Here is a 26,408-nt window from a genome sequence, read left to right as displayed (position 1 = left end):
GTGTGGCAGGGTTTTGTTTGGGGTTATGTAAAATTTACATTAAAAAAAATGTCTTGATGCTTCGAGGTGACTGAATCTAGATATAGATTTTGTGTGTGTACAATTTCTTTGCAAATGTTGGGAGATTTTTGTTATATTTGTTTTAATAAGGTAAGATCTAAGCTGTAGAAAGTTGAATAAGTAATTTCTATGGCTAATTATTGGTTCATTCTGTTATTTATTTGTTGCAGCTCAGGCCTTTTAATGATACTATCTATTTAAAAATGGTTTATTGTCGGGATGTAACAATAACCAAAATATCGTGATATTGTATTGTTAAAGTTCTCACAATAATATCATGGACCATCACAATATATCAAATTACAAGTCTCTTTGCTTAAATTAAGAGTTATGGTGCAGCAATAGCTAAAAAAAAGACAGGGGGGGCTACATAGACTATAATAGATAATAGAAATAAGAGTTCTAAGCACTTTTAAGCCTTAGTTCTTTGGATTAAGTCTTGTCAAGGCATTTTAAAAGGAAAAAGTAGCATATTCACAGTTTTGTTAGCCTCCACAAAATATTGCAATATATATCCTACCATAAGATGAAAAATGAAAAAAGATTTGGACATTGTTACATCATGAGCCTCCCCACTATATCATGAGCTTTCCCACGATATTGCAATAAATATTGTACCGTGAGGTTCATACTGTGACGATATCGTATCGTGGGACTTGGATATCGTTACACCCCTAGTTTATCTAGCTTTATTACTTTTTGGATCATAAAGTAGTTTCAATATTATCACAATAGTTCTCTGTAGAGATGTATCATGAAATTTGTCATCGTGACAGACCAAACTAAAACAGCAGATCATCACAGAAATAAGATGACAGTTCGAGTTTTATCTCCATATCAGCCAGTCTTACATCAAACCAACAGAAGTACATGGAACTCCCCTTAAATGGTCCATATTGGTGATTTAGTGCAATCCAGCATCTCTAGTGCGCTGTGCAGGACTATAACAGGCCTAACCCTGTAGTTCCACTTGACCATTACTGACTGTCTCTCCTCACTCCAGAGTTACAGAGCATTAATCACAGCTGGAGGTGGAGATGGCGATGTCATTTTTAAGAGCTCTCCCAGTTTCAGTCAAAGCGATGGGCCATAATTGGTTCAGCGGATGATTGATAGATGATCTGATTGACAGCTAGATTGAGCGTTTCACTGTAAAATCTTTAAACGGACACAATCCTCGGGACCCATCATGTAAATCTCATTAAAATAAATGCATTAAGGCCCTGACAGCCTGCTCAGGTGTACCGTCCCATGAGAATATTGATTTTCTTTCCCGGCACAAATTGCGCTGGTTGCCGTGCGGAGATGGGGAGTGGACAGTGGCGTTGCTATGCTAGTACCTCTGCTAAAGCTAAGAGGGTCCTAAATGAGCAATTATACAGGGCTATTTTCTTGCTAATTAGCGTCCCATGATAGCACTTTGCAATGCTAATCTTGCTTTGTCACTGACGCCATAGCAACGAAGAGTGAAATTAAGAAAAGTGAGTGCTAAAGGAGTTACGAACACTGCGAAAGATTCAAGATTTTTATTTTTTCTGTATATAGACAATATGTAATTTGAATTTTGGGGTCAATATTTTGTATTAATGTGAATATTTTTGAGAATTTTCCTGTTCAGGCTAACTACTTAGTCAGTATTGTATTCTGTTATTTATTTATTGCGGCTCATATTTTTAACAATATTGTACACTAAAAATACTTTTTGGGGATAATTCTACTTTATTGGTTTCAGTATTATCATTTATCATCTATATATGCTTCAGAAATATTTCACACTTCAGAATTTATTATTATGCAATGCTAGTATTATATGGGCGCTTGTTATGCCCCACAAAACCTGGACGAAAATCACTTAATAGATACATTTTGACAGCACAAGAAATCAATTAATTGTGATTTCAGTTACAATAAATATTCATTATTAGACTTTGACACTTTACTGAGCCACAAAATCTAAATGGTAATAATATAATCTAAATAAGTACCAAAAATTGCAAGAGACGGGTGTCAAATAAGGCATAATGATATACAAATTTATATGTACAAGTAAAAATAAAATAAAATAGACATATGTAATCAAATTGAATAATCAAGCAGCCAACATCTATAATCAAAATCTCACTTTTAAGAGAGTAATAAATAGTTGCAGAGCATTTAGAAGAATATGACAGTGCTCACTATAGATCTACCTTCTATACTTTTATATAGTGTCATTGGCCCAGAGTCAGAGCTCAGATTTAGATGCTACACTGTGCTTTTGTGCCACTCTGCAGTTCCTCTCTTTTAAAGTGACAGAAAGAAGCAGGAGCAGGTCAGCACCAGCTCTACACTAAAACACTGAAATGAACAATCTCTAAATTCACTGTCCTTTATAACCTCTTACTCAGTGCTGTGCCCTTTTGCAGAATGGAGATAATTCTATAGACATCAGTCAGGCTTTATATTAAGAGACAAAGCGAGTTTCCGCTGGACCTGGCCATCGACCAGTGCAATTTTTTTTTAAGAGTACACAGAATAGTAGTTTCAAAGTGTTGAATGCAGTCATCGATTACTGATACAGCTGATGTCATCAACATTCCTGGGCAAACTCATTGAAAGTGGCCATACCAGTGCGTCAAAGTCAGATCTTGTTAGATCTCGGAAGCTAAGCAGGGACGAGCCTGGGTCTTACTCGGATGGGAGACTGATGGGAATACCAGGTGCCACAGTGGGGCAGCAGTACAAAAAATGTCGTTGTGTCCTTAGGCAAGACACTTCATCCACATTGCCTAATAAGAAAGTGGAGTGTGCGTGAGTGATGGCAATGGTCAGAAGGGCAGATGGTGGGCAACTGGGGCTGGGTAGCTTGGAAGAACCCCAGAAGTTGTAGAACATGCACCAGCCAATCAGTGAAGAGCCATGTGGTACAGCACAACAGTAAACAAAGATGGATATAGACAAAGCCATACATTCTGTGTTGGCAATGAGTCCCGAGATCAAGGATTTAAAGCCAGAACAAAGAGAATGTTTGGTGAATTTTATCAAGGGGAAACACATTATTGCCCTTCTTCCTATGGGATTTGGAGCATTACCTATGTCACAACCAAATCGCAGCAATCAGTTAAATAAAAAAAGTATCCGCCTATCATCGAGCGAACGAATCCTAATGCTGTGAGGTCAGACAGTTTCCACAAAGTGAAACTGGCCGATAAATCAGGCTAGGTGCTACATAAATGCAATGATTAATAAGAAAAAAAGCACTACTCTGTCAGAAGCTCTGTTACTCAAGTTAGATTTGAGATTAAATCTGAGTTTAATCTGATCAGAAAGAACTGACTTGTTTGGAACTACAACATGTGAGCTGATTTGTGCTCTTAAACAAGTTTCACACACAAGCAATTACAGTCGCAAGTTAGCCAGCATTAGCCAACAGTTAATCAATCTTACCTTTTTGTTGAAACTCAAGTGGGTTTTCAACATGGATTTTGGAATGATGAAAATCTTCAGCCATTGCTTTTGAATGGGTAAGTCCTCAAAATATCATTTAGAAACAGGAAGCTATGAATAAAGCGATGAATGATGCAGGTTAGGCACATATGCATTAAAATAAGTGAACGTCACAATTTAAACTTCTTATTGAATAAAATTGATAAACAGTATACAGCCAAGTATTAGGTCTACTCTCACTATCTCTGTTTGAAAGTTCTTATGTAAGTGCCATAGCTCACCTCTCCTCCCATTAGGTGCTGTCACTCAGGTATGTGCCTGTCGTGCATGGGGTTTCTTCTCCAGATCCAGTACTGGCTCTGCTCCATATCCAGAGCTGCTGATTTGGCTAAATTCAAGTTCCTCTCCCACTTCTGTCAACCACTTTTCTCTACAACATATCAGTGTCCTCCTCAAATACCGCCATCACTCTGAGAAATCTAATCAGGCTTAAATACACACCTTTCTTTGTAATTATAAGTGCTTTAATTCCTGAAATCTGGCCAGCTGTCTCTGCATTAGCTCCAGTGTTGACTCAGCGCTGCCTCTAGTGACAGTGTTTGACTTGAATAGATTTGTTCAATGGACCCAATATTTGTCTTAAAGGCGCAGTATGTAACTTTTCTGAAAGGGGTTCCACCACCTGCCTGTCATGGAGCTGTTTTCCTTTTCCTGGAATGATCCACAGTATGGCATTAAACTTATCAATATTGCATTTATTCAATAATAATAAAAAAAAATAAAATAAATAAAAAAAATACATAGACATACATATCTTCAAAAATTAGATGTACACTCAATATTGTGTAATTAATACACACTTAAAGTGTACTATGTAACTTTTCGGTTGAGGCTCTGTCACCATTTTGTATCTATAATCATTGCTCTGCTTCAAATGTTCCACAATGTGACTTTAAACAGATCTGCCTTGCATTTTTTCAATTACAGGTTGCTTTATTACTCAAAAATACCTTGAAAAACAGGTATTCTGACTGTGCCTCTCCACAAATCTGACCAGTAACTTGGCCTGGTTTGATCCCTATGATGATATAAAGGTTTAATGCCTTACTGTGAAACACTTCAGGCAAACCAGTAATTTCTCTGTGAAGAAAACATTTGATGGTCCCTCCTCCAGAAAAGTTACATGATGCACTTTTAAATGTGAAAATGTGCAAATGTGAAAGTGTATGGATAATTATTGACAAAGTGGAAGAGAATGTCAATATTTTCTCTGCCTTTCTTTAGGTAAAATAAATCAATTTCTTAGTAGTAACATGCTTAAAGTTGGGGCTTTTATCTAGAGTGGTATAAAGTGTTGATCATGGGAGAGAGTAGAGCCATCTTTAATCAGGTCAGAACACGAGAAAGCACTTTTAGGATGGAGGAAAACATGCAGCAGTGGGGAATACAGCGTGACCCATCAGGAGAAAAAGTGAATAAAGAACACTCACAACAGCCCGATCAGCAAACAAGTCCACATTTAGAAAACTTTAAAAAATAATGACTGTAACTTTTCGGGTTGGGCTTCCTCCTGGAATGTTCCACAAACTTTTGTCTTGCAATTATTTAAATCTTTTAACTATTTAGATGGTTTTATTATCTTACAAAATATTCATTCTTACACTCTGAGTGAGGCAAAGCAATATCATCTTCAGATACAGTAAGTTTGATTTAACTAGAGTGAAGGTAATTCTAACTAAGACCAAGATAACCCACTAACAGAATCATGGTTATATTTTATTTTCGCTTAATGTGAGTTTGAGTTTACGGGGATACTGTTTTAAGCTTTTAATCCTGGAAAAAAAAAACAAGCTGCAGGTCCAAAATAAAGAGTCCTACTATTAAATCCAACAATTTTGTCCAAGGACACAATGTCAGAACGCCCATCCAGCTAAAATCTCCTATATAGCCAGTCTACATTCTGCATGGTCCTGACTTGCTTTTGGTCTGGGCACTGTAAGAATGCCCCGTTTGACCCTTAATATGAGATAATCATTGTATGTGGACAAAAGATGTATTTCCCCATAAATCTCTATGCAGTCTCATGTATTTGCAGAGCCCACATGGCTGTCCTCTGTGGAGCCAGTCCTCTCATGGTTCCGTCGCCTCTGGGTTCAGCTGTTAGCTTCAGAGCCAGTGTCAGGTCGTATCTCATAAGAAACAGTGGAGACGCTTAGAGGAGCTTTTATGGACTGGGCACTGTGCTGGTAGTTACTGTAATGCTGCTCTATGGCTTTTGTAGACTCTTTAAGAGCGTTTAGGCTTGTATACAAAGAAGACAGGATATACGCGCTATAGGGCTGCACAGTGTAGCGCACACAGCACAAAATTAATATCTGACCAAAGTATAATACAATCATTTAAATTCTTGCTGACCACGATTAGTCAGTTTCATTCCTGGAAGGACATATGAAAATCCCAATAAAAAACTTTTATCATGATTTTTTGCCAGTGCTCCTTAATGGCCTTGTTCGCGTGCATACCAAACTCTGATTATAATTAGATTTCTGGACCTTTACCTTATTATTTAAATGGAAAATTGCAGAGTCTAATGTGAGATTCTAAGGGACCGTGATCAGAAAGAAATTAGATGATTTTGCTTTTTGCATGTCATTGTAGTGATCTTAAAACTCAAAGAATTCCAATTTTAATCAGATTTGAGTGTGCATGTAACTGCAGTGATTGTCACCATTGAGCCCAGCAATTTTAATTCACTAATTTAAACATTTGTTAAATTAATATGTTACAGTATACTTATGACCAGTTCTCAAATCAATGAAATAATAACATTAAATAAATATATTACATCACATCTTTCCATTTAATTATTTTGTTCTTATCGAAAGATGATTAAGATATAAAAGTTATTGACTTAAATGTGCATTGTGTGACTTTTCTTCTTCTTCTCTCTTCATAGAAATGTTATTTCTTTGTCTGGAATATTTCACAATATGGTATTCATTAAACCTTTCTGTCTTCATGGAGACCAAACCACACCAAGTTACTGGTCAGATCTGTTGAGAGGCAACCCCACTTACAGTCAGAATGTCTGTTTGTCTAGGTATTTTTCAGCTATAAAACCACCTACATATCCTTGAATAAATGTAAGGTATATCTGTTTAATGACAACGACATCTCCATAGAAACAAAAAGTTACATAGTTCATCTTTAAAAAAAACATTAACATGAAATATTGAATGAAAAAGTTGTCATAATATTCAAATTTTTTTGTGTGAATAACATAATTAGCACCGACACTGTCCCGTGTATTTGCCACATTGTTCATTGTGTTTCTTGATTTCATGCCAGTGCGACATTTTGGACAGTGCAGGGTTTGGCTTCATGTCCGTGGTGATGTTGAGGCTGCTGCTGGAGCTGGTGTTATTACCCCAGAGATTTCAGACAATCATCCTCAAATCCCCATTATTAGACACACATCTGAAAGCAAAATAAACTCCTGAATGAGAAGTGAACCCGCAGGCCGAGCTCGTATTAATCTAATGTTCACACCTTATTCATAGAGTGTGAGTTAATTTCCGATCTGCTTCACAAAGATAACATAAAGCTCCCAGGGTGATGGTGTTTGTGAAGTCAGAGGCACACTTTCCCAAGGAGTAAAGGAGTTTTATTCACTGTTTAATGACCAAGAAGACTATCCATTATACAACTATTACAATGTACAATATTACAGTCTTATCACAAGGAGATTGAAGAGCTAAAAATAGTCAGTGAATACTTAAAAGGGGTTTGGAGGACACTGGCAGAGTGGTAAACAGCATGCCCTCCCTGCTTTGTCTACACCTATGGATGATATGCAACTCATGGATGCAAATTTGTGAATGATTCTTGGATAGGTTGGTTCAGAGGTGCCTTATAGTTTATACTTGCTCTATAACTTAGGGTAATACTTTGTGGTTTCATAATGATCTGTTGACTTTAACATTAACAAACACTTATTTTCATCAGTTCACTTACATTCTCGCTTATCAATAACAAATCATAATTTATCTGTATCCACACACTGTATTGAAATTTCCGTGGAATATAAGTGTATCCTAACCAGGGGTATTAGGGCATGAGCACTTGCTAAGGAAAAGAATGGTAGAATTGAGTACGGTAGTACTACATTTTTACATACATAGAATTTTTTCATTTTGCTGTAAATAACAAAAACAAGAACATATCATTGACCATATACTTTTAAACTCGGGGTGTAACAATATCCACGTCTCATGATACAATATTGTCACGGTATAAACCTCTCATTGTACGATATTTATTGCAATATTTTGTGGAGGCAAAACTGTGAATATGCAACTTTTTCTTCTCAAAATACCTTGAGAAAACTTAATCCAAAGAAATAAGACTTAAAAGTGCTTTGAACTGTTATTTCTTCTTGTAGTCAACACTGAAATGGAGCAAAGGATCATGATCCATGTAGTTCCCTCTGTCTTTTTTTTTTTTTTTTTTTAGCTATTGCGGCACCATAACTCTTAGTTTAATCAAAGAGACTTGTAATTTGATATATTGTGATGGTCCATGATATTATTGTGAGAACTTGGATGATACGATATGATATTTTGGTTAATGTTACATCCCTATTGTAAACAGATTTATAACTACAGATAAAACTCTTATGGGTAGGAGACAAAAAAAAGTTGGGACCACTGCAAGGGCAATATATTAAAAAAATGAAAAATGCTGCATTTGTTTGGAAGTTATGCAAAATTAGAATATCAGTAATATAATAATAATAATAATAATAATAATGTCATTTCCCAAAGAATTATATAAAGTGATCTTTGTGCTGGACTTGAGCCTCAGCCAAAATATTTAAAGGCACATTTTATCACATTTCAGATGCTTGGTTAAAATCACATCTGAAGATTGTTATCAATAATAATAATAATAATAATAATAATAATAATAATAATAATAATAATAATAATAATAATAATAATAATAATAATAATAATAATTGTGTATATATATATATATATATATATATATATATATATATTTTTTTTTTTTTTTATCAAGATATACATTTTTGTCAATATTGCCCTCCTATAATGATAAGCTCTATTGAACAACAGCATAACCAATGTGTTGTCTGTGTGTTGTGTGTTGCAGGTGGTGGTGGAGGACCTCACAGCCCAGTGCTGGATCCCGTTGGGGACTGTCAGAGCGGTTTGGGCCCGTGAGACGCAGGAGGGTGCATGGAGGGATCACGGCGTGGAGGTGGGGGGTCCTTGGCCTGGCTCTGCTTAGGCCTGGTGTCTGTGGCCTCCTCCTTTGTGTGTGCAGAGGCCAAGACCACCCCGAGTCCACTGACACCCCTGAAGAATGGCACATGTGAGCACAACACCAAGTGCCATCAGGGCATCATCCTTCCCATATGGTATCCAGAGGACCCTTCCATGGGAGACAAAATCGCAAGAGTTATAGTGTACTTTGTTGCAATGATTTACATGTTCTTGGGAGTCTCCATCATTGCCGACCGCTTCATGGCCGCCATTGAAGTAATCACATCCCAAGAGAAAGAGATAGTGATCAAAAGACCCAACGGAGAGACGACTACAACGACCATTCGAGTTTGGAACGAGACAGTGTCCAATCTGACCCTTATGGCTTTAGGCTCCTCTGCTCCAGAGATCCTGCTCTCCATCATTGAAGTTTGCGGGCATGAATTTGAAGCTGGAGCGCTAGGACCATCCACAATTGTCGGCAGCGCTGCTTTCAACATGTTCGTAATCATTGGTCTTTGCGTTTTAGTTATTCCCCAAGGAGAGGTCCGAAAAGTCAAGCATCTCCGGGTTTTCTTCATCACTGCTGCTTGGAGTGTTTTCGCGTACATCTGGCTGTACATAATCTTAGCTGTCATCACTCCCAATGAAGTCCAAGTGTGGGAAGGCCTCCTAACTCTGGCCTTCTTTCCCATTTGTGTGGTCCTTGCTTGGATCGCTGACCGCCGCTTGCTTTTCTATAAGTTCATGCATAAGAAATACCGCACTGACAAGCATAGGGGAGTCATCATTGAAACAGAGAGTGAACGATCTAAAGGCATTGAAATGGATGGGAAGTTGGTCAATTCTCACTTTATGGATGGAAGCGCAACCTGTAATCTCATCGGTCTAATTGAAGGCAAAGAAGTTGACGAATCAAGACGAGATATGATTCGTATCCTGAAAGACCTTAAGCAAAAACATCCCGAGAAAGAGTTGGATCAGCTGGTTGAGATGGCGAACTACTACGCCTTGTCACACCAACAAAAGAGCAGAGCCTTCTATCGAATCCAAGCCACACGTATGATGACTGGTGCTGGTAATATCCTAAAGAAACACGTGGCAGAACAAGCAAAAAAATGCTCAAGTATCCAGGAGATCCACGTCGACGAACCAGAAGAGTATGTATCAAGAATCTCGTTCGAACCAGCTGTTTATCAGTGCTTTGAAAACTGTGGTGCTGCCATCTTGACAATTACCAGAAAGGGTGGGGATGTTGACAAAACTATATTAGTGGATTACAAGACAGAAGATGGCTCTGCAAATGCTGGAGCTGACTACGAGTTCACAGAAGGGACAGTGATGTTCAAACCAGGTGAAATAATAAAAGAAATCAGCGTTGGTATTATTGATGATGACATTTTCGAGGAAGATGAGCATTTCTTTGTGCGTTTGAGCAATCTACGAGTACTTGACACTGAGGATGAAGTCTTGTCGGCCAATAGTCTCCCATATCCCAAAGCGATGCTGGGGTTCCCAACTGTAGCCACAGTTACCATTCTTGATGATGACCATTCGGGCATCTTTACGTTTGAGAGCGGCTCTGCGCATGTAAGTGAGAGCATTGGCATTATGGAGGTGAAGGTGCTCAGGACATCCGGTGCCAGGGGGACAGTCATCGTGCCTTATCGCACCATCGAGGGCCTGGCCAAAGGAGGAGGGGAGGACTTTGAAGATACCTATGGAGAGCTGGAGTTCAAGAATGATGAAACCTGGTAGGACCATTTTTCTTATGTTTGTGGCTGATTTTGAAATAGACTTTTTGCAACCTTACTGCATTCACGCCATAGACTGTATACATAAACGGACATAGCTAACCCGCTAGCAGTCGCGTTCCAAATAGGAACTGAGCATGAGGGCACTTCCATTAACCCGGAAGCCTGCTCTACATGATCCTGATGTTTTTATTTCACAATTTTGTCTGTAAATAAATAACTCAGCTCCAAATTTGCCTCTATAACTGCTAGGTTCATGAGCTTCTTTTGACTGGAGCTGAATGCTATTGGTGATATTGTACTTCCTTAGTCCACTTTTTTATACTGTCTGTGATTCACACTCACTAAACATCTGCACCAATACTTCTGTGCTTTTAGTATGTGTGATGTGTGGACCACTGTTCACATGACTGAACAAGAGTGGAGTATTTATTTAGATAATCTTAAGTAATAAAAAATGTGAAATTGTTACCACTAGTTAATAGGCTTCTTGTGGTGCTCTTAAAACTCTTGTTCTAGTTTAAACCATGGTTAGAACAGTTCAGGAATATTAGATTTTTACACAATATGTTTTGATATAATAAATGAAATACCCAAGATCACCTATCAAGATCAAGATCACAAGAACCTAGATACTTAAATGTATGCATTTTGTTCTTGCACCATACAGATTTATGCATTTGTCGTTTGACTGGGGTACACCTGTTGCTAAGCGATATAGAAACATAAATTTAGCTTCAAAGCTGTGTTTGACATTGGTGCGTTGTATAACATTTGCTTTGATTCAGAGTTCTTTGCCACTTGACATCATTTAACCTAAACACACTTTGGAAAGCTTTCGTCTGATGTTTGAACTTGCCGTATAGTCAACCCTTTTTATGTTTGAGCAGTGAGAGGGCGGAGCGTGCACACTGACTTTGTCACAGTGTTTTCTTCTCATCTGTTTCTTTTAGTGGCAGTTCAGAGAGCACGTCTCATGCTATGGGAATTTGTCATTCAAGTTTGAAAGTTCTTAAGTCATCCTCCCCAATGTTTCCCTTTAATCCTCCATGCTTTTTGTTTAGTAGTTTTCATAATAGCTTTAATTTTTATTTTATTTTATTGTATTTTTTTTGAAGTTCTGTTATGTTTTATCATACAGTAAAAGACTGATCATTGCTAATAAGGATAAGATAGGTAAATGAGTTAAAGATACAGTGCATAACTTATTCAGTTTATTTATTCAATTATGGGTGTTTTTATTGCTCTAAAATACCTTTACCTGCTTGTCTGTATGGGGATGAAATAAGTTAGATGTTTAATGATTAAGTTTAATGCCATATTTTGGAAGATTGCAGGCAAAGCACTAACATCAGAGACAAGAAAAGTTACATAGTGTACCTTTAAAGTCTTTGGAGATAGAACATAATTGTTTAATTGTGTTTCATCTCTGTAGATTGATGCAAGGTTGAGGAGGATTTTTATTTTAATTAATTTGATCAAGTACCCAGCAAATGTAATATAAGTAAATAGTGTAAAATAAATTAAATACATTAAAATAAATTTGAGAAGCTGAGGTTACTAGAAAACCATTCATGCAAGTATTACTACAACAATATACTTTCTTACTCTTACTACTACTGTTGCTTCCACTGCATTTTAAACTGCATTTACTCCCAAATGCTAAGTACCATTGTTCACATTTAAATATGTCGTCTATAGCTTATAGTTCCTTAACATTTGGCTCTACTGTAAAGAATCAGTTTTTCGTTTATGGTATCATTTCATGAATCATTGCACGTTTCACTTCATAAAGTCCACAGTGTTGTATTTCTATATTAAAAAGTACCCTAGAGAGGTCAATAATGATAAGGTGCTACTGTTTTTTCTTGCATATAAAGTAGCTTTACATGAGAAACTGGCACGTATGAAAAAAAATTGCTAACACTTTATAATAAGGTATATCTACAAATGAATTCTTATGAAACATTTTTTAAATATTTTATAAATGAGTAATAACACATTTCTTCTCGTTGTTAATTATTATTATTAAACCCTTGTAGAGTTCAGTTACAAAAACACATATCCCTGTTTTAAAAAACTGGCAAAAAAGTAATTCTCTTTTTATTGCAGTTCTACAGTTATTATCAATGGCAGTAATGTAAAGTAATGTGGATTTTATCAGGGAGGGATGGAATATTATTTAGATTGCAGTAAAATGCTTTTGGATTTTGAAAACATTTCTATACAGAGTGAACTGTAAGCCTAAGATCACAACACTCATCTGTTTTTGCAAATAAAACCTGTTAATGGGTAATTTTCTGTGGTACTCAATTTTACTATTTGAGTAAAAGTACAGATACCAGAGCAGAAAAATAATCAAGTAGAAGTATCACATGAAAAAATCTGTTTAAAAATGTACTTAAAGAGAAAAAGTAAAAGTATTCATTTTAATACAGATTTGTGCTGAATTTTTGTTTAATAGAAACAATCCTGCTTTTCTTGCTAAATTACTTCTACTTTTCAGTCCAGCTCTAAAATGGGGTGGAGTAGAAAGTACAGATACCTGCTGTTGAATGTAGTTAAGTAAAAGTAAAAAGTATCTACTCTAAGATGTACTTAAGTAAAGTACAGATTCCTTAAAATTTTACTTAAGCACAGTTACTGCTTTACTAGTTTACTTTACTACTGCTTTACTTTACAAAATGATTAGTTAAGGGTTAATAAACAGTATAGTCTTATTATAAAGTGTTACCAAAAGTATAAATAAAATATTGATTTGTTGATTTCACATATAATAGTAGTTTACAATCACCATGTAGCGTGACTGGGGCAGGGGTAATACTTGTAGGTGGTGGGCTCCTGGGTGCCATGACGATCCAGGAGAGAGACCCAAAGAGGAGCACGAGTATGGGGCCGATCAGCATGCTCCTGGGGCCCTCTCTTTCTCCAGGACATGGGTTTGATTTATGTGAACAGCTCTTTCGGGGCCACGTCTGAGGGGAGAAGAGAGGAGAGATGTGAAGAAAATACTATTATTAAGATACCGCTGTGATGTTGTTGAGAAAGAATCCCGCTCTATTGATCTAGGCATTGTGATGCAGTGTGTAGCTGTTGATACAAAGAAAGAGACAGCTGTGTGTGTGTGTCTAGCTGTGAATTTATAAAAAAAATGTTGAAATCTAAGAGAAGATTTGGGGCGTGTGATCAAATAATTATCACATCTGAAGTTTTCAATTGAACGCCGGGGTGCCAGTGCAATAGATTATAGAGACAGGCCAATTTTCTCACATCTCGACAGCCCCAGACAGCGACACTTTTTGTAGTAGAGTTCTATACGCTATTTTTCAATATTTTAGCAAGGCACTGTGGCACTTTTTCTACTCGAAAGGGCAGAAATTCAGACATATTCTGTTGTAAGTGGGGTCATAGTCTGCTGTGTTTCGCTTATTGATTTGGCATATTTAAGCCAGATGCCCTGACGTAACCTTCTCATTTTTAAACATGGCAGGATAATAAAAAGAAGAAGAAAAAGCTGCCCTGGAGCAAACTGGCTGAAACATGACTGCCAATCTGCACTAATAACCACAAATCTCTCTCTCACACACACACGCACACGCACACACACATACACACACACACACACACACACACATACACACCATTCAAGATGACTTAAGTGCCTTGCCCTATGACACAACAAAAGTAGGGGGTTGGAGCTGGATCAGACAACCTTCCAATTATTAGGCTGAATCCGTGAGGCTATATTTTTCTTGTAATAATATGTCTCATTTGGTTAGGCTTATATTAGAGGCCAGTACTGTTGATTTTGATGTTAAGTAATAGACTCGATACTCAATACCGATTCCAATACTACAATACTAAAAAAAAACAAAAAAAAAACACTCTTTATTTAGACAAATTCAGAGTGTATAAGAGTAATAATAGTACTTTCATTTATATTGCCATGCTGTGTTATATCTAATTTCTCAGTTGTCCAGGTATCTATCCAGGTCTATCCAGGTCTGATTCAACAGCCGGTTTCACTTTGTGGAAACCGTCTGACCTTGCAGCATAAGAATTCATATGCTTGATGGTAGGCGGGTGCTTTTTTATTTAACCATCGCTGCTATATTGTCATGATGTATGTAATGTGCCACTAACGGGGCTAAAATCCATACAAAGAAGGGCAATAACGTCTTTCCCCTTGATAAAATTCACCAAACATTCTCTTTGTTCTGGCTTTAGATCCTCAATCTCAGGAATCGTTGCCAACACAGAATGTATGTCTTCGTCTTCATCCGTCTCAGCTGCTTTGTTTACTGTTGTGCTGTACCACAAAAGGGACCCAGACAGGCGCTTGAGTTTGACGTCATGGCTTTAATCAATCAATCAATTAAACTTTATTTATAGAGTGCTTTTTATACAAAAATGCAACACAAAGCGCTTCACAGCTCTTTGCTGATTGGCCGATGCGCGGTCTACAACTTCCGGGGTTCTTGCAAACCGTCTAGTGTATTCTGATTCCTAGTCTATGGAGAGAAATGAAATTGAGCGAAGGCACTAGGTGGCACCAGCCTGTCTAGGTATATTCCATAGTGCTGTATTATCGATAACTACTCAAATTAGTATGTAGCTTCCATAACTAGTTTATGGATTAGTACCTGATATTTGACAACACTAGATGCAAGTGTGGCTTAGTGGTCTCATTTACCATACTACTTTTAAATACTTTCATACTTTTGGTTCATGTGGGGTGTACATATTGTGGTCAGATCTAGCATCTTTGCTGTTGTTTACATAATACACATTTCAGTCAATTGCATTAGTTTGTCTGTTTGAGTGAAGTGAAGTACAGAAGTATAATCAGACACTTTCATGATTGGTAGATATAATATTTATGATGTAAGCAAACAACTGAACAAATACAAGAATCATTTTACCCCTTTCTTATAAATGTTGTCACTTCAATGATGACTCTTATTAAAAATACAAACCAAAGTCACTATTTGCAGAGTGAATGTCTAAGTAATAGCCATTTTGACTTATGTGCGACCGAGTTGACACTGAATAAACAACCACTGCAAGGCGCAAGACGTATTATAAATATTAAGCAAAACAGTCAGGGCTGATAAATCCACTCTGGCCCCACTGTAACAAATGGACTGTGATTATATACATATACAGCCCATTATTCACTTCAATGGGGAAACCTCATGCATGATAGATTTATATTAAAATATGGAATTTTTCCCGTTCTCTTGCCTTCAGAGGTCTTTTGTATGAAAACGCTGCTACAGAACTCCCAACAAATCTTCAGAAATTTCCATAATTGTATTCAACAAAGTGATAAATTATTTTCTGCATGCGTCTGTGAGATCTACAAAGGAGATGTGACAGAATCATCCCAAGACAAGAATACAACATTTAGAATAATATTTCCATAGTCAAAGGAGTATATAGTAAAAGCTTAATTGCGAGTCGTGTTTCTTATAAGACAGGGGAACTCTCGAAGGGCTTGTCATAAAGGAATAATTGAGAATTCATTTGCATCTCCTCACTGTACATTCATAATTCATCGTGGGGGTGCAGACATTTTCCCACTGGTAATATTAAGTTAAATTTTATGAATTGTACACTAACAAATTTGTTATTTTGATTTGTGGGTTTTTGAGACATTAGGACATTGTTACTTGGTTAGAGCATTTACCGATGAACTAGAAGATCGAAGTTTTGGTCTGGGTGCTACAGCTTTATCATTGTGAGATAGGGTCAGTGCCTTAAAATATACTATATTAAAATTACCTTTAGGTTTAAGAGAGTATATGGTTTTGATCTGTAAATGTAAAAAAATAAGTAAACAAAAACAATAACTGACTAAAACTGTTGAAAAAATATTGGTTTGTTAATACTGGCAGTTAAGATCATTATATTTACGATTTGTTTTAGGTTTGAAATTTTACTTTCTGGTTGGAAATTGTGTCATGACATTAGGGAATTCTATAACTTTTACCTAGTTAAACTCCTCTAATGTACACACAGAAATGATCTGACAAATATAAATATAAGAAACACCTTTATTTAGTTGAAATCATGTTTAAAATATTAGAAAAAAATGGTTACTTATGTGTAAAATGTGAATAACTTTGGGATAGAATTCTCCCTAATGTGATGTCATCTCCTTTCACACATTTTTCAACTTTTCTTTGCAAATTACTTCTTGATTTGTGTAAAACTGTAATTTAAAATGACAATACTTAAAATCTGTCATACTCACTTTAAGCTGTATTAGTAGGAACTAAGTTAATCTTATAATGTAATTGTGTATTTTTAATGTGTGTCCACCTGCCTGGCAACTGCAGATGAAAGGTAGCAGCAGCTAAATCTGATACAAAATCTTTTTCTTTTGTAAGATTAATGAATTTGTACACAGTCTCTTACAAATAAATAAAGAAAGAATAAGGCTGCGTAGTGTTGTAGCTCTTGGAGTAGCGGGGCTAATGGTGCTGCCGGCTCCCTGGCTTCACGCACTGATCTCCGGGGACAGACCCGAGTTACCATGGACCCAAGATTTACAAACAAACAAATGAGTGGTGTGTGTGGTGTGTGGTGGACGCACACAACCGCATCAAGTCATTAGCACCTCTTATGAAGCTGCACAATAAGAACAAAAGAAGAGTGATACAGCATTTCAAATAACACACGTTTTCAGCAGACCCTGTTTGTTTAATTGAGATGGGAGCAGTGGAAAAATAATATGATGGTTTTGTGGTTCAGTCAATACTCTAGCACAATGGGTCCTGTTACCATAAATGATGAACTTTGCTGATGTGGGCTCTGCCTATCTCCAATGGAAATGTTTCTGCTTTGTCGGAAATGTTCCACAGTATGATATTAAATGAATTTATCTTTGTTTTATTTAATTATACCTTTACCTTTAATTTACCTTTCTAAAATGCATTTACTGTGAATGGGGTTACCTTTCTACATATCAGAGACCTTGACCATTGTGCTTAAATTATCATTATTAATCAATCATTATTAAATCATTAAATCATAGGTGGTACATGGCCTAAACTAATATATGGTCTTGTGTCTAAAGTGCATTTTTCAACACATGGTTTGTACACTTCAAATGTTGATATCTATGATACAGCTGAAACTCAGAAATGTTGATCAAAACAAACTCTAAAGTGCAGATATGGAACTTCTCAAAATCACTTGCCACCTTAAGTGATACCAATATGTCAAATTTTGGGGTCTGGCGCATGAACTGACAGAAATCCCTCTTGTGTCCGTGGAGACAGACCACCAAAAACTTTTATTGAGTGAGTTTTATTGATCTTACAGTGGAGACTTTCACTTATCATTTTGGATCGTTCTAAAATATTGTATAATCGACATACTAATCCTGGTTCATAATCACATGCTATAAGGTGAAGTCTGTGTTTTGGCCTTATTTGCTCCTGTTTGTCAGAGGTGTCACTGGATCTGAGGTGTAGTGTGTCTGGTCTGGAGCAGTGAGTGACACAACACATGTCCTGCTGCTCCTGCTGACCCTCAGCTTTCAGACCTCGTCCTGGAATAGACCCCCGCGGGTTACCTTACCTCCTCACAACCAGATCCACAGCTGTACCCTTACCCAGACCCTCCACCAGATCCTCCACCAGACCACAACCAGACAAACAACCAGACCCTAAACCAGAGCCTCCACAAGAGCCTCCACCTGACCCTCAACCAGATCCTAAACTAGACCCTCAACCAGACCACAACCAGACCTTCCACCAGACCCTCCACCAGACCCAATTTCAGGCCTCAGAGCAAGGAATGTGTTTTTGTGTCAATGTTTGTGTGGGTGATGTGCTCTACAAAATATTGAGATCACTTTGTAAAATTATGTGTGTCCCTTAACGACATACAAAAGAATCTGATAATCTTACTGTAGAATCTTTCAAAGAGAGAATTCAAAGAGTTTTAAGTAAAATTTCTTTTTACAGCTCTTTTGTGCATTCATTGAACTATAATTAACTTAAAGGTAACTGTGGAGCACACTCTTGTAGTCTGCTGATAAATGAAGAATGCTCTCTATTTTTGATAAAGTGTGTAAGTTTTTAAGCCAATCTAAATAGCAAGATTTTGTCGTATATTTCTAGACAAAGCAGAAAACACACAAAGAAATCCCTATCTATTCTAACAATGCAACCCAGAGAGGCTTAAACAGACACAGACAAATGAGTGAGGTCCAATGAGTACTTTGTACAACAGATAAACTTTGGCACTGGCGATTTGAAAGAACAAGGAAAACATCTTCTACCGGGTCTATAGACCCTTTAAAATCCAGTGTTATCAGTTCACAATTCTGGAATGAAGGCAAGACATTATATATTTTCACTAATTAACTGATAAACAGATACAAATGCTTATGGTTTTACGATATTATAACAAAAAATAAACAACAATTTTGTATTTCTCTGATTTGCTTCTCTGTTAAGAAAGATGGAGAAAAGTTTTCTAACTTCAAAATTATATTTAAGCTTCACAAGAAATGCAATTTATGGTGAAATGTAAAATATATTTGTAAACAAAGTAAGAAACTGTAATGGACTCAGCTTTTCTGTGAGGATTTGTCCAGTAAAACCTAAAAATCTGGCTTCTTTCTATGTCAGAAATGTTTTTACCTGTTTTAATTTTTTAAAGGTGCACTATCTAACTTTTCGTTTGGCGGTCCTTTACCTTCTTGTTTATGGCTATGTCATACCCATGATAGATTTATGCTAAATCATTTTATTGCTCCTAAATACCTAGAAAAACATGCTTTCAAGACTGTGAGTGAGGCTGCTGATCCACAGATCTGACCTGTAACTTGGCCTGATTTGATCTCCTTGATGTTAGGTTTTAGATTTAATCCCATACTGTGAAACATCCCAGACAAAGCAATAACATCTCCATGTAGACAAGCAAATGGTAGGCCCTCCTCCAGAAAAGTTACCCAGTGCAGCTTTAAAGGGTTTGTAAACACTGGAGCTTGCAAACAGACTAAGGGAGAGTCTGAGGTGACTTATAGTTCCGCTGCTGCGGTGGAGAGGAAGCAGAGGAGACTTCTTGTATTAAACTGTTTAGAGTCAAAGCAGAGAGATTATTTGCGACGGCGACCCTGGGAAGAAAAAGTGCAATACATAAAAGAAACGCAATACATATTTCAATACACAATCTGCTCCCACATTTCTCTGGTATCAAATTGCTTTAGTAATGGAGACACGGCGCTGCTCCCCCCTCGGGCCTGGAGCATCTGAGGACACTGGTGAGATTCATGCTCCCCTTGCTCTCTTATCTCAGGCAAACTTCCTGCAACTATTTCACTTGTGCGGCCGTTCACACCGCTGTACACAAACTGAAGACACTGCATAAGTCAAGCCCTTGTCTGAGTGCTCATAAATACAGCGCCCCCATGCTCCCAGACAAGGCAGTGCAATTAGGCTTATTTATAACACAATGTGACCGGCGGTGTGGAGTCTCTGTGTAAATCAAATGGAGTGTTGTATTTTAAAGTTGGGCTAAAAGTTTTGACGGGCTTGGCAGGGTGGAGCTGTTGTGATGTTGGGAAATTGGAAGAGGACGTAACGTGAGCTTCTTGTGAGCGTCTGGAATTTTAATCACTTTTCTGAATGGTATAACCTTGTACGTGGTCTTAAAGGTCCTACATTAGACTCTTGTGAGCTTTGAGACATGTTGGATTGTGGCTCCTAAAAACATACCTGGACTTGTGTTTTGTTTCATTCACACATGTTTGAGTAACCCTTTATCATTAGTCTGTCTACATCTCCACCTTGTGATTTCACGTCGTGGTAGTTTTGAAGTTTACAGCTACCTTTTACTTTATATTTATTGGGGCATAGGACCAGCTTTATTGAGATTTCAAAAAGAAGTCAAATCAAGAGGATTCTTGAGGATCATGAACTTATTAAGGTTCAAAACGAAATATAATAATTGATAGAAAACAATCTAGTGAAATTGTGATCAAATTTTAGATTCAGGTATTTCTAATCGTCTTTGGGCCAATTTACATGAAAACACTTGTGGGTAAAAACGATAAAATATTTTATTGGAATTGTTTTTTGTTTAGCTGGTGATGGTGTTTTTGGGGCTTAAAAAACAAAAATCTGAATCCACCCTCCATAGTGGAAAAGTTGAATACGCTCCACCGTAGCATTTCTGTCTACACTGCCCAAGACACAAAACTCTGGTCAGATCTGCTCACTTTGCATACGCGTTTATGTCACATACATGCAGTACACAGAAACAAATGTCCCAACAAATGTACAGAATATGCAGAGATACTATTAGTGAACAGAGAAGGATCTGCAATTACCTCTGTCAAATTCTGGAAACACCAGTTCATCGCAGGCGAGCCAGACAGATATGGACAAGACCTTGGAGAACCAGTCGATGGTGGGACAACTTTGTGGAAGGAGTAGCTGATGAAAATATGTCCAAAGATGCTCTTGTTGCTTTAACTACAAGTATACCCAGTTGAATTCCACACTGTTGCGCCACCATATGCACGCTGATTTCCTCCTGAAAACACTTGTCTAAATGCGGAATAAAAAGTGAAGACGTGACGCCACTTTTGCGTTTTCTGTTCAGACCATTGTCGTATAAACGGAGGCCTAATAATCAGTTTGATCAGTCTGATCTCTGTCAGTGAAGCATGTGGTTTTGAGAAAGAAATCTGAGTATTTATTGTGTTAAATGGCAGTGATTAAAAGTTATGGTTTATGTTTAGGAATGTTTTTTTTTTTTTTTTTTTTTTTTTTAATGAAACAAAAAAAAAAATAGAATCAAAAATGGTCATCAGTAAATGCCAGGGAAATTGTCATTATTTTTGTTTTATTGCAGCTTTACCTGGATGTATATAAAGAGCCTCTAAGACACAGCAACAGGTTGGATCTGGGATCAAACCACCAATCTTCTAGTTAATGGGCAAACTCTCTGCCACTTCTGCCCCAATAGAAAATGTTATAAATGGGTGCCCATTAAAACACAGAATTCTGCAGGGCTTTCAAGGTGTCAGGCTGCAGATGTCTTTAATTCAAAACATGTTGGCTGAAATAGATACTGTGATATTTATTATTCTTGCCCAATCCTCTCAAGTACCTCTTTGGACACTTCTATTTCCATCTCTGGCCTGATTGATTTTAAACCAAAACCCGCACGGCCATTTTATCGGTCTGTTTTGCAGGCTCCACTACTCACTATAACACCTTTGAATAAAATATCTTTAAACAGTGACGGTTACCTGGATTTCAGAGCTGAGAAACTGTCTTCTTCTCTGGCTTGTGATTATGGCCACGCTGAAACTTGAGAGGCGCCGGGAGCTAGCATAGATCTGTGTCTTTAATTAGCTTGCGGCGCTGGTGGTTAGATGGTTGAAGTCATTGATGCTTCTTCAGACGGATTGCATCGGGCTGGAAATAGGAGCGTTAGACTGGGAGAGACCAGACCAGATGAGGGCTGAACTATTTGGGAAAAATACGTAATTGTGATTTTTTAACACGCATTGTCAAGCACAGTCAGAATGCCTGTTTTCCTAGATAATTTTGAGCTATAAATGATCCCCAACCAAAAAGTTACACAGTGCACCTTTAAACATGTCAGAAATAATTAACAAGACTGAAATATGAGCTGACAAACTAATACAGGAATCACATTTCAGAAAAAAAATACAAATCTAAACAAGAGTTGGCAGTTTTATGTTGAGCAAGATGGAATGAAAAAATGCAGTCTTTGCTATTTGCTAATTACATTAATTTAAATTGCGATTTCGATTCGATTGTAATTAATCTTACAGCCCCAGACTAGATATATCGGATAACACAATGAAAAAAATGTTACAAAGGACAAATCTGAATGTCTAGTACTAGTATAATAATAATAATAATAATAATTATTATTATTATTAGCATAAAATATTTGTATTAATTGGTTTCAATCAAATGTTTCTTGTGATGGATGCCATTTTGAGGACTTTTGCGATCAAAGAACAAAAGAATATTTTATTTTGAATATTTATTTTGACAGTCAAATATATTGACAAATTGAAAATACTGTTATGCAAACTTCCTTTAATGTAAAGTAAAAATGACAGATGAGAGTTGTTGAGTTTGAGACACTGGTGTACACAACAGCACAGAAGAGAATAATGAGTGAATGTGAATGAGCTGGCACTTCTCCAACAGAATATTAATGATTGTGATTTATCATTAAAGTAATTCAACTCACAATAAGAAACACATTTAGTCTAAACACACAAATGGTTTCCGGCTCTAAGCTCATGTATTAATATGTACAAGCATGTGTTTATGTAAGTGAGCCTTTATTGAGCGAATCATTTTGTTTAGACATTTTTAAACATGCTTCATCAAATCTGTGAATTATATCAATGCATACCAAGTTATATATGTACAATAGTACTACAGTTGTTGCATGTTTACAGCTACCTCTTACCTTTTACCTTTTGTTCAGTAAAGATGGGCTGAAATCATCCACATGATTTTCGTGAATGTGTATAAAAACACTTCCTGTATTGCCCATGACATCACAAGATGCAACAGACTGTTTTCAGTTTGAGAGAAGAACAGATATGAAGGGTTTGAGTGGGATAAACATGTGTGAATGAAAAAAAACACAACTCCAGGTATTAGGGGTGTAACAATAACTGAAATATTGTGATATTGCATCATCAAAAGTCTCACAAGAATTACAAGTTCCTTTGCTTAAATGCATGGTTTTATAGTAGCAACAGCTTATGAATATTGTGATAATATCGTACCGTGAGATTTGGATATCATTACATCCCTACCCAGTATGTTTTTGATCAGGAAACAACATTATAACAGATCAGATCACAGTGTAATATTGGCCCTTTGATAATATTCCCATCTGAATATAAAATGTACAGTCCAGTGGTAGTTTTTAGCTGACATATGGATGAGTGATTCTTGACATAGGTCAGTGCCCTGGTCTCGTATCCTGTCCCGGAGCGTCTGTGGTGCCCCAGGAGCTGCCCCCACCCCCCCTCCCCTCCATCTGCATACTGTGATAAAGGTGACTCTGGCTCCACAGCCCGGTGCACTGAGCGGAGTGGAGCAGCACAGCACAGCAGCATTTGGAGTTGAAATCAATATAGAGTTCTGCACGGAGAGGCACAGGGCTGAGGGAGGGTAGGGGTGCTGGAGAGGGTCAAAATACACAGGGAGATGAGAGAAGTTATTTTTGTGGCATTGAGATCTAATGCCGTACATCAATCACTGTAAGCACGCCAAGCAGCATTCAGAACAAGGCTTTAAAGCAGTTGTAAAAATGTTTGCAGCTTGTATTTAAATAGAAAAACTGAAAAACCTGTGGCAGCCATAGACTATATAAAGAAGTGGACTAAATGAGTGTGACATCATCCATAGTGTTCGAGTCAAATGAAGCTCACCAAAGCTAGCAGTTATAAGAGCAAATTTGGATTTGCACCATTGTCAATCAATCCCCTGCCATATTTCCTGTACCGTACAGAATGTGTTCGGCTTGACAAATTTACATACATGTTCAATCACTAGCAGTGTGATTCTGAAGTGCTGTATGTTTGCAAATTTTCTCCTGAACAAAACCCACAATGTCGACGAAATGTTCTGCACTGACAAAAGCTCCTGCGGTCATACCCAAAAGAAAACCCACACCCAGAAAAGGCAAAAAGTTGGACTTCTGGACATACTGAAGGAAGGTAGAACTTATGCGATTGTAGGGCGCCGTTACGGAATAAATTCATCTTTGGTTCATTACATAGAAGAAGAAAAATAACATAAGGACGACAGCAGCTATAAGTTTTAAGAAGGATGCAAAAAAGGTTGTAACTGTCCTGTCTAAAAAAGTGTATAAAGTGTGTGGTGAGGGATATTACAGTGTTTAAACAGATACTGTATAATAATAAAGTTGACTACTTTGCGGATTTCACCTATTGCGGGTTATTTTTAGAACGTAACCCCCACAATAAATGAAGGACCACTGTATCTTGATCTTGATTTTATGATATTATAAGCCAACATTTCTGTAACATGTTTTTGGTAGACTTGGATATAGGCAAGTTTATTTGTAAAGCACATTTCATACACAAAGTAATTCAAAGTGCTTTATAGAATAAGAAAGACAAATAAAAACCAATAAAACCCTAAATAATCATAATACATAATCCTTTCAGTCATATGTGCAGCTTAACAGAACTGTGTAGACCCTGGATTTGAACATTGTCAGTAGAGACAGTATTGTATATATTTCACTTTTCCCTCAAACTTTGTTGAAGTAAAGTTGTGCAAAGTTTGAAAAGTTAAGGACAAGTCATAACCAATAGCTGTCTTTTACCATGAAACCTTCATTTAGTCTTTTGTGTGTCTGTCGTCTCTGATCCTTCTTCTTGGTGCTGTCAGACAGAGTGACCCCAGGCTCACGTCTCTGCTCAGACTGTTTACTTTTACCTGGACTCAGTGCACCTCCTTCAGGGCCACAAGACTCAGTTCTATTTATATTCTCTTTGGCTGTCAGTTTTGGGTTTACACAGGGTTCGTTTGGACAACATGGAGAGTCAATTAACTAAAAAACAGAGGAATTGCCAATACAGGAAGAATAAAATATGTCTGATTTTAAACTAAAGTAGGCTAGTCATGGGTTTCCCAATTTGCAGGATTTCATGCAGACCTTTCCCCTTTCAAAAGATAAAATATTTTGATTTGAACTGAGTTATTATTATAACAGTGGAGGACAGTTGCCATATAAAATATCCTTTAAATCAAGAAGGGAATCCTCTGCCGGGAACCCTTTGCCAACAGTCCGTGAATAGAACATTGGCTTATATCAAACTGAGTTTATAGTCAAAGTTAAACATGACATGCATTCATTTTGAGTTTTTAAAGGTGCACTATGTCATTTTTTTACTTGTTTATCTCCATGTAGTCGAGTTCCCAGGCCAAGTTGGTGGTCAGACCTGCGGAGTAGCGAGCCTGCACATAGGGCCATTCCAGGCAAAGCAAAAATATCTCTATGTTAACAAGGAAAAAAAAACATTGTGACTGTTAAGAGGTTCATTATTGCACTGGAGGTGTATCGAGGTGGAGTTCCTTTTTCAAGCTCAGAGCTAAACCAGGACTAGATCAGGATAAAACAAGATTAGAACAGGACCAAACCAAGTCATACATCAGGACTGAACTGCATTGGATCCAAGTTCAAGCACTGCCTTAGTGTCTTTTTCTGTTTAAAAGTCCTGAACTTTATTACTCATTTTTGTTTCTATAATTTAAACCAGTCTTGACTATTTCTTTGTAAACCACACTGGGCTTCATTGCTCTCATGTTTTCCGTTTTGATTACTGGGGCTGCTTTTTAGCTCGCCCCCGGTCTCCGCTCTGGGCCTCTCTCTCCTGCTCGTGTTTGGACACACACTGAACCACACTGACTCTGATCCTGTGTCCTGGGCTGCTCCTGCCTCTGCTCCTGCCTCTACTCCAGGGACTTCCTTCAGGGGAACACATATCTCCTCACATTATTCCCCTGGTGCTGCAGTAGAAAATGCGCCACAATGCATCAGTGCTTCCTAGCCATGTCTCCTACTCCCTGCTCTCTTGTTTCCTACCTCCTTCCTCACCTTCCCTTCCTCATCATTTTTCCTGTTGGGCCAGCAGCTCCACATCCATGTATCAGCTGTTTCAGGAAATTCGCTTGATTTGTGTTTCGGAGCTGAATTAACTTAAGCGGTGAGTGTGCGTCTGAGAGTGTGGGGAGGCGGGAGGGCTTGTACCGAGGCAGCAGGATGAAATGAAATGATTTGAAATGAAAAAAAAAAGTCATTCATTGTAGAGAGAGGTCTATAT

General features: G+C 37.4%; 1 protein-coding gene across 2 annotated transcripts in view; it reads left to right on the top strand.

Annotated features, from left to right (window-relative positions):
* slc8a3 (solute carrier family 8 member 3) overlaps nucleotides 1-26,408 on the top strand; it is a 172,942-nt gene that overhangs the window by 4,991 nt on the left and 141,543 nt on the right. Inside the window, exon 2 of one of the 2 annotated variants that reach the window (XM_055161122.1) lies at nucleotides 8,659-10,525. In XM_055161122.1, coding sequence (XP_055017097.1) covers nucleotides 8,745-10,525 — 1,781 coding nt within the window. In that variant the 5' untranslated portion in view covers nucleotides 8,659-8,744. Of the gene's footprint in view, nucleotides 1-8,658; nucleotides 10,526-26,408 lie in introns of those variants that run through there. The other variant, XM_055161125.1, reaches the window with a different exon arrangement.

Source organism: Boleophthalmus pectinirostris, unplaced genomic scaffold, assembly GCF_026225935.1.
Source record: "Boleophthalmus pectinirostris isolate CB_2022bp ecotype Guang Dong unplaced genomic scaffold, ASM2622593v1 HiC_scaffold_10, whole genome shotgun sequence".
Classification (NCBI taxonomy): domain Eukaryota; kingdom Metazoa; phylum Chordata; class Actinopteri; order Gobiiformes; family Gobiidae; genus Boleophthalmus; species Boleophthalmus pectinirostris.
This window is presented reverse-complemented; position numbering and strand designations above follow the sequence as displayed.